The sequence below is a fragment of the Rhagoletis zephyria genome, unplaced genomic scaffold (genome assembly GCF_001687245.7).
Source record: "Rhagoletis zephyria isolate East Lansing unplaced genomic scaffold, Rhagoletis_zephyria_1.1 Rzeph_scaffold_18252, whole genome shotgun sequence".
Classification (NCBI taxonomy): domain Eukaryota; kingdom Metazoa; phylum Arthropoda; class Insecta; order Diptera; family Tephritidae; genus Rhagoletis; species Rhagoletis zephyria.
In genome coordinates, this window is record NW_016175313.1 from 1 (window position 1) to 10,136 (window position 10,136).

General features: G+C 35.6%; 1 protein-coding gene across 1 annotated transcript; it reads left to right on the top strand.

The window, feature by feature from the left end:
• Positions 1-160: 160 nt before the first annotated feature.
• On the top strand, positions 161-796 carry LOC108380102 (YLP motif-containing protein 1-like; the record flags this gene model as incomplete). The annotated part of the gene is made up of 2 exons (XM_017636470.1): positions 161-334; positions 404-796. Coding segments are annotated over 2 exons (336 nt in total), but the record flags the coding sequence as incomplete, so codon positions are not given.
• Positions 797-10,136: the final 9,340 nt, after the last annotated feature.

The window sequence follows — 10,136 nt, forward strand, 5'->3', positions numbered from 1 at the left end:
AGGCAGGATGATATGTACCAGACTGTGATTATGCTTATAACTTCATTTTGTTCTGTATGCTTGCTCAGTAAATACATAGATAAAAATCATTTGCTATATTTATGGTTAGCTATTTACATACATATGTACATACATATATACATAAAGGAATTCTAAATAATATGAAATTAACAAGATTTATGGTCTTAACAAAAAACTTTCTCCAAATCCTAATGCAGCTCGTTTGGATGGTACGAATAAGCTGATGCATAAACGTAAAGCGGCCACAATGGAGGATTTCTTGCAAGTGGACGATTGGCAGCCGCCCAAATCCAGTACCAATGGGAAGAAACGCGTAATAATTTCTGAACATACCTTACATATCCTTACATTTAATGAATTTTATCATTTTTTTTTTGTGCAGGTACGCTGGGCGGATATCGAAGAGAAGCGTGCACAAGAAAAAATGCGGGCAATAGGCTTTGTTGTGGGCCAAACAGATTGGAAACGTATGATGGATCCAAATGCCGGAAATCGCGCTTTAAATAAAACTAAATATATTGAGCGAGTCAATAAACGGCGATAGCTTGCGCAATTGCATACGATGATATTGATTACGAATTATACATTTCCACATAAACGCTGTTTACTCATACATACATACATACATACGTACTATGTAGTAGTATATTATTAAGCATATGTTTTGAATGTTTGGTTATGATAGTAGTGGGTTTTGGCGCATGCATGAATGCAATTGCCCTTTATCTATTTATTAAGAAAATTTACGTCAAGGATTAAAAAATTTTAAAACATATGGACACATGTCTTTTACCTGAATTTTAGTATTTTTAATCAGCAGGTTAAAGAAAATCATACACTAATGTAGTTTAACTCAAAATGGATTAACACCTCACCGTTGGATTTGGGAAAATAAAAGGTAAGGGTATAGGCGCTTGCTTTAAGAAAATATTATTTGTTAATAAAAGCTCTTTCATAGGTTAAAAAGTATGTATTAGTACTCTAAAGAGGTTATGAGTAAGGCGCTTATTCGCCTTGTATTGTAGGTATCAGTTATAACGGCTGATGTACGGATTTAAACAGAGGTTGTAGATTTAAACTATCTATTTATTAATCAAAGTAAATACATATGTAATAAGTTAAATCAAAAAACGCTTAGAGCTCGTGTCCCAACGTCTTGCGAAAAGATCACTAACGAATAAATACGAGAAAGCACGGCAAATCAGCAGCAGCAGAATGTCAGGTTGCCTTATGACGATTTAGGAATTTATTTATTTTGTACTTACGTGCTGAGTTGTTAAACTTTTGTTGTTGTAGCAGTTTACTTAATGCTATCTTAATCGGCTTGTCCCTCAATCGTTGTCGTCAAGCTCAACCAACGGAAGGCCGAGAAAACGTACCACTTCGACGCTGTTGGACTGGGACGTTAGTTGAGTTGAGTTTCGCGGGCATGTGTCGAGGTTGAGCTAAAGTGGTGCGGGTCTCCCGGCATCCACAGGTCGGGAGTCGGTGTAATTTTAGACAAACGTGTCTAGGCCTCGTCCTTAAGTTCGTAGAGATGCCTATTGGCGTGCCTTTGCGAAGGCTCTGCCGAAAAAATGTGATTGTCCGGGTGCCTACGTCGGTGGCACCGTACTAGGAACTGCTTGCATAGCATAACGTGCTCCCTGAAAGGAGGCATTTGGGCCTCGCTATGGAGATGATGTGCTGGCGACATCAGAAGGCATGTTATATATCTAAACTAATGTTTTCTTTTGCAAAAAAAAAGCCCAGCTATTTTACACTATTTCATCAAATCAAATTCAGAAGCTGTATTTACATTTCAATATTACAAGAAGTAGATAACCCGGGTTGCGAATTCTAGAAGATATGCATAACGCCGGAACACTGGCTACTTGTAGAGGCGAAGCTCATGGACCTGATGCTTGAAGCCGACGCGGAGGTCCTGATTTTCGAAGGAGCTGGATGGCAGAAAGGCGTAAAAGTTATTGGCTGCGGCAACAGGAAGTCGTTAGACTTCTTAACGAGCGCGCTTGGCAGCCTGAGCGCACTCTGGCCGGGCGTTCGGCTCGAGATCATACCACGCCCAAGGCTCCCAGTACATCCAACTATCTCAGTATGGATTCCGGCACCGGTCCTGGCTGCGGAGAAAATACTGAAGCTAATTGGGTGTCAGAGCGAATGGTTCTTAGTGAATGTGAACTTACTGTACATAAAGCTTATTTTTTAGATTTTATTAGCTTTTTTAAATCCTTAGTACACACAAATAGTAGATTAAAAGGTAGCAAAGTAACTGAAAATGTCCAAGCCTGAAAGTAAATCATCTCAATTAATATATTTATTAGATTTTTCAGATTTAAAAAAAAACCCCAGGTAAAACGATTAAAGGCAACAATATATATATATATATTTCATAGATTTGTTTAAAGCATGAACAATATCTTTGTTAAATATAACAAGAAAAATTTAGCTTAAAAAACTTCGTGACTATTAAAAAAAGTAAACACATGTGAACACTTCTTTGAGTCACTGCAGCTAATTCGGTAAAAAAAACCTTATGAATCAAACTTTGTACAAAATTAAGGGACAAGAAATCAGGGACCGTAATCATAAGTAAAATAATTGAAATCAGAAATTAATGATTTTTATTTTTTCGTTCAGAGGTGGTAATTAGTATATGTAATTGAGTGTTATTTTCCCATTTAAAAATATAGCCTCATTGCGAGTGTCGTGTCGATTGATAGTCTAGTCGTCTTTCAAGAGTCGAGCCTGATGCGGTGCTTAGGTGTGGCGATTTTACAGGCAACTTTTAGTTGAAAACAACAATCACTTGGTGTGAACGGCCTTTCAACTAATCGCCCAAAATTCAACTGGTGTATTAAAACGGAACAACTTGGCAGCACTGGATAGTTTTCGATGATTTTCGTGATTTACTTATTTCTGGACGACAGTAGGCAACGTCATTGTTGTCCAGTCGTACAATTTAGTATAATTCAAGGCATATTTAATAAGGTAGAAATGGCAACTAGCTCGAACTCTATTGTAGCTAGTTATAATGTCAAACAGCTGTAAACAAACAAATTAACCCTTTGAGGTGCGAGTGCTATGTTTGCTACAAATTAGCATCAATTGAAACACATCAGCATAAATACATACATATGGTACGTATACTTATTTTAAGAATTACTTCAATATTGCCTACTACTATTAGTTTCTTATTTAAATATTTGATTCTAAAGAAAAAAAACATCCATTCTTCTAAATTTATATGAAGACTTAGCTAACAATTTCTTGAAGGGTTTTTAAACTACCCTTTTGTGAACATTTTGAAATGGATGCTTGTAAATACAGCCTCGTTTAACTGGGAGCTAAGATTCGCTATATGTAGTGTCTTCTTCTTATTTGGCGCTGTAACTAACTATTTATTTCTAGCAGACCTACTCAGTTTGCGTCTGCGCATCAGCAGATGATAGATAACGCATTGAAATGATTTTCACAGACACAGGAAGGTTCAGCGGTTCTTCCAACGAAGTTTTTTTCGAAACTAGGCGCCTTAAAGTATGACACCACTTTAATATGCCTTGACAAAATCAGTTCCAATTTAACATTGCAGCTGATAAATTTATTGTCACATCGAAGCAATGTTCATTTTGCCAATTCCAACTATAAATGTTTTACAAACCATTCTTTTATTAGTGTTAATTGAAATCAGCTGCAGGCCATCAGCTGTTTCTTTTACTGCCAAATTGAGGAATGCTAAAAATAGGTTTGTATAGTAACCAATAGTCAGTACTAATTTGTACTGGAACCTGGAAATTTTTACTGGAAAAGTGTATGATAACCCAAAAAATTTGCAAGAGAGCACTGAATCGAGAGCGTAACAACACGGGAGAGCTGCAAATTCTTGCTAGTGAAGTGAGCTATCACGGAATCCATCGTAGAAAATCTACGAATTCGAATACGAAAAAAAATGCTATCACTGAAGCTGAGTGAACTCGAAAATATCGTTGCCAGCTTCGAATGCTGATTCGATATCAGCTAGTGCTAAGGAAACAATGGACATTTATGTATGCCATTTTGCTAACGCTGCGCCAGCAGTCGCAATGGCCGAGTGGGCAAAGCACTAGATTGCCAGTAGAGAGGTCCGAGTTCGAGTCCGAGTCGTCGGGCAGCGGAGTTTTTCTTATTAAATTTATTTCTTTTTTTAAAGACAGATTAAAGTTTCGCCCGAAAAAAATTCACCCGTAAAATTTTTCATCCGCCCATAGTAAATACATGGAAACCAAAAGTGAACTGGTTCGGGAAAATGAAACTCATGATAAGGCTGAATATATTTTTTATTTTATATTTCTGTGTTCATATGGAAAAGTAGCTTATGTCGAAGGGTTGGCTTTAGTATAATGCGGCATTCCTTTTATTCTTTAAACGACAAGGAATTTTTTGATGAGACTTAATAAGAATATTGACTTGCTAGTATCGGAACTATTTCTTGCACGTTTATTTTCTAAATGTTGTTCAACGGCTCAGCGCCATCGAATCATTCGGAATCGTATACTGCAAATGCCGATTTATATTAAAGTCAGCCTTTCGACATAAGCTACTTTTCCATACGAACACAGATTTTATTCTTTTAAAGAGAAAAAAATATATATTTTTTTATTTAATTTAAATATTTTTTTAAACTGATTTTTATGAAATTAAAGTAATTAGGTTTCTTTCCTAATAAATTCTTGTTAAACTTTCCTATTTCCTCTCTTCATAAGAAATAGTCATTAATTAAATAGCGTCTAGCAGAATAATGTATGTATGTACACACATATGTATTTATGTATGGCATTGGTATTTTACGTCTACGTTTACACAAATTTATGGAATTATATCAAACTACGGCAAATTTGGGGTATACCTAATAAATATTTATTATTAAAAGTAATGCAGCGTTTTCCATTATTTTTAAGATTCAGTGATTTTAAATTTTGTTTCGACAGCGTAAACTCGTCGTAGAGTATCTGAACGAATCTTCATTACAGTGAAGGCTCTCTACGAATTTCGAACTTACGTTCGTAGCCATTCGGATTCTGTCATAGCACTTCCGTAGATTTTACGAAAATCGAAGCTACGATAGGTCCTGATTATTTAATATTGGAAACAGTGATGCCAACCGGCAGAGAATTCCTCGATTTTGGTGGAATTTGAACTTTTCGGGGTAATCGGGAAATTGCTTTAAATTTTAGGGGAATTCAATATACAAACGATTTTTATTTAAACATTCCTATTGAGAATAAAATTACAGCTTGTAATAACAACAATCTCTTATTACGGTGTGCCAGATTTAAAATATATAGTAATAGCCTCATGAAACCGTGTGAATATTAAAGAACTGTCAAGGTTTTAATTTGACATAAAGTTCGTGATCAGCACGTCAAAAAACGTAACCAGTGGTATTTTCGAAAAGATTTTCTTTATTTTAGAGAAATTGGGAGTTGATCTGACAGCTGTCAACTGTCAAACTATAAATTTTATTGCATATTTTATTGCAGCCCTTCTAATTTTTCGCATACAACATAGCTTCTCCGACCACTGTGCGTCATACTAATCCGGATTAAAGTTTTGGTTGAATACATTACGGGAAAACGCGCTCAACAAAGGCATTTGAATGCGTCAAGTATAGCAATACAAAGTGTTGCAACATCAAAACTAAAGCTAAAAAAAAGTACAACCCACTTTTAACATATTTCGATGGGCGAAATATTACGAAAATTTGCATGGCAGCACACAAAAGGATTTGAAAGATAAAAATATCATCCAAGGCGATTTCCTAAATTTTTACGCGCAAAAGTCCAAAAAAATCGCTCGGGAAAGTAATATTTTACAGCCTTGGGGCGAATAAAAATTACTGAGCCGGCACAGCTGCAATTTAAAATTTTCTTATCTTAGTGAAAAGTTTATTCAAACAGAACTTTGTTACTGATTTGCACAGGCACTTTGAGTTAGTTAGAGTTAGTTCAGTGTTGTCACGAAAGAAAGGAGGCTGAGTGTCGATGGAAACTAGTATGCAATGCCCCAAGATACATAGTTCTAGTTATCTCAAATTTTCAAGCACTAATCTACTCTCTCAATTTATAGCTACTGGCAAATATTGTTATATTAGCAAACATCTTTTGTTGACATTTGTAATAATTAATGCAAGTTATTGTGTTTACGAACAGACCGAATATCGCTTGCGCTTGTTATCTATGCTGGAAATGTCACAAGAAATGAAATGTCGAATAATCTTGGCAAAATATAAACAAAATAAAAACTCACCACCAAAAATTTCACCATGAGCATGCGCCTCAATAAATAAACATAAATATGTGCAACCATATGATGCGAGCGAATCTTCAAAATGTGGGTGAAGTCAATGGCAAAGTTGGCAAGTGCCGACGTCAAAAGAAACCGTTGACCATAACGAGGAGCATGGAGGTAGCATGTTTGGAAAAACTCGACTTATGTTTACCATGCTGAGAGATGCCCATTTCAGTCGAGTTTTAATTGTCAAATGCAACGGGTGAAATCTACTCGGCAACGGCAGACGGCAACAGCAGACGAACGTATCAAAAACGAAACGCCTCGATGGGGTTGTGGTGCTAATAAATAACAACAATACTTTAGCTTAGAGAAATAACTGAAACCCTAAAATTATACAGTAAAATAGTTTGGATTTCTTGAAAATTAACCTGTACGCGAAAAGTAAACACCTTAGTGCAAGTAATAGCTTATTATTTATAAAATCGAAAAATTGCATATCGGAATCTAGGAAGAATGTTAACAGGCCAGCGCCAGACCATCAAATAGAATTAAATTGCGAGGCGGTGCCGTTTATATATGTATGTTCGCGGAATCTTCAAGGAATTGGCCAGCGCACGTTGCACGGATGTGAAAGGATAATGTGGAAGCATGTCTTCCAACTCTGTTGTGTCACTCTCATCTTTTAATATATTATTTTTTACACAGGGTATGTTTTAACTGACTCATGCATTTTATATAACTCCTGTAGAGAGTGCCACTGCGTGTACATTGTGGGGATTGCGTGTGTGTGTGTGTGTGTGGTGGTTGGCCACATGTGTGGGAAAATTTGCAAAAAATTATATAAATATGTATATGCGTATGCGTGTATCGTTGATGGTATTATCCACAGCAAACCGCTGAACCGCACTGCTTATGCAAGCTTTCGGGTTAAAGGATATGAAATTTGTGTTAAGAAGAACCTTAAGTTCTAATGTCACACTTTGCCGTGGGCTTCAAATGAGTAAATAAAACAAATACCCAACATGTGTAAGCTCGGAGACTTGGGGATTGTGTATGCTCACGTAAATTTTGTAATACATATGTACATACTACATCCTTTTTTTGTAGCCTTATACCGTCATCCAAGTTGCATATTTTGGTTTAGTAAAGAGAGTACACCGTTACGTATACGTAACGACCAATAACCACTGGCTACCTACCGCCAAGGCAATAAATGCGTATGTACATACATACATACATATGTATATGTGTGTGTACATATCGCACCCTAAATCAAAAACAGTCACAACTCAAAAGATCCGAAATGTCCAGGAGAGGCCAAAAACTGTTGATGCTGTTGATGGTTGATTTTATGTACAGATATGTACCCAAAACTACTAAGTATCTTATTTTTCATATCGGTTTCCAAATATTTATTTTTTTGCTTTTCTCTTATCAAAAGAGTTTTAGTATGTACTATTTTTTTGTATAAAAACAAAAGCTTATCTAAATTTGTAGTACTAGCAACGGGCATTTTCGTGCTTATTCGTGCTTTTATGAAATTTTACTGAACGCCCAAGCACGCACGAGTTTGTGCTGACAGCAAATATTCCGGCCCGTGCCCATCTCTACCTGGAACTGTTTATTGAATATAATAAATTTTGAAAAATTTTGACTTGAGACAGTTTTTGATTTAGGGTGCTATATGTACATATATATCGTTGCCACCGTGGTAAAAGCTGCTAACTTCCTTTAGTTAAATTTTACAGTAGAGTGAAAAAATATTATTGATAAAAACTACGCACTACCTACATAATATGAAAATACCATTTTGTTACCATTTTAAACTCTATTTATTTACCTTGAAAAAAAATGTTTTTTCCTAAAGTTTTAAGTTATAAATTAAATAAGTTAATATTAAAAAAAATTTTTAGGAAATGCATTCTAAATATGAACCAAATCGCACCATTAATATGGGCTCACCAAATATTTCGTCTCCTGCGCCACCTACCGGCAAATTTTTTGTGGTTGAGTTATTCCTTTTTATGTAAGTAATTTATCTGAATATATTAAATAAATATAAACTAAATCAAACCACAGCTGCAGGTTTTCGAAATATATCGGCCGCCGCGCCACCTATCGGCTTGAGGAGTTATTTCCTTTCATGTAGGTAACACATTTGAAATATGAACCGAATCGGGTTTTGTAAATCAACATCTGTTCCAAACATTTTGGTTAGAAAAAATACAAGAAATTAAGATTAATCATGGAGACTAGTCGACGTCGTCTTTATCTTTATCCCTAAAAGCTTCAGAGCCCTAAGCATGATGCCCTTCATGCTGAAATTTCAGAAGAGATTGGTTGAGGTTGCGAATTCGTAGGAATTCATCACATCCTTTGCCTCTACAAAATCTGGTTGCCAGAATTAAATAGCAATGCTATCACTAATAGTGGGGGAGCCCACGATGCTATATCGGGACTTACTCGATCATCGTTTTGACCTATTGGATTTTGAAGATTAGATGATAGAAAGAAAAAGAGGACATGTGATGTTTTTCCTTTCAGCGGTGGGTGGATGATCTACAGGCTTTCAAAAATGTGAAAAAACAGTTACGTGGATTTACTCGGGCGCGTCAGAAATTCCCAAGGAATGTTAAGTGGGCTCTCATTCAATAATCTGACAATTCAAATGTGACGCAAGCTCGTGGCGTTTTCTTGAAGATGCAGAAAAAGACAACCGATGTGCCGAATTCGGTTGAGATATCTCGTGCTTTATTCCAGTTATCGTATGCACGGACGGACTGACAGACATTGCTTAATCGATTTATCTTTCCATTCTGAGCATCTTGGTATATTTATGATCAGGGAACGGTTTTATGGAAATTGCCTTTTTTTCTGCTAAATAGAAAGAGTATATTCGAACAAGAATGTCCACGATTTAGTTTTCCCTGATTCCATATATACACATTTGTTGTTGCCTTTGTTTGCCTTCTTTAAGACAATTGCCAAAATCGATGGATAAATAAAGAAGTACCTAATAAGTGGTCATATGAAAATGTGCAAAGATTTTTTTATATGAAAAATGAGCAGGAAATAATGTTACTCATACGCCATGTACACCTGAAACTATAGAATAAAAAATTAACTCGATTTTCGGAATTAGCAAGCAATGCTATATAGGGATTGGACAGTGGCGTCCGTTGAATATTTTTCCTGTAACCCAGTGTTATTTTTCAGCTTTGGTCTTTTTTTGTGCCTTCTTTTGCCTTTTTTGCTATTTCTAGGAAAAGGTCCTGCTTATTTCGCCATTTTATTTTGCCTTTTTTATAGTTTTTAAGGTCCTAAAAATTCGTTCCCTCTTTATGACTATATCTTTCTCGATTTGAAAGGAATCTGTTACAAATAACCGTTATGCAGACAAAATTACAATACCCTTGTGCCCAAGTACGCTCGGGTCTAAAAATAATATTTCACTTAATTATTTAAAAATTTTAGCATTACCGTAGTGTTGCCAGATGGGTCAGGTCGAAACAAACGTATAAGAAATAGTGCTGTCATATTCTAAAAGGCTGAAAAAAAAATACAAAATATATTTGGTTGATAAAGTCAGCGTCAAAAATGTATCAGAATTTGTAGAAATATTCCTGACATATAGATTTACAGCCCATTAAATTTGAGTACAATGATGTCAAATTTGAAATGGCTTAAAATTCACATTGATTCTTAATAATTTTTTTAAAGCCTCTGCCTTAAGATATCCTTATATTTAAAATCATAGTAAGGTAAAACCGTTCTCTCAATTCGTCGGCCATGTTTGTTTTTTTTTTTTTGAAGTTTGCCAACATTTTAAAATCATATAAAATTGC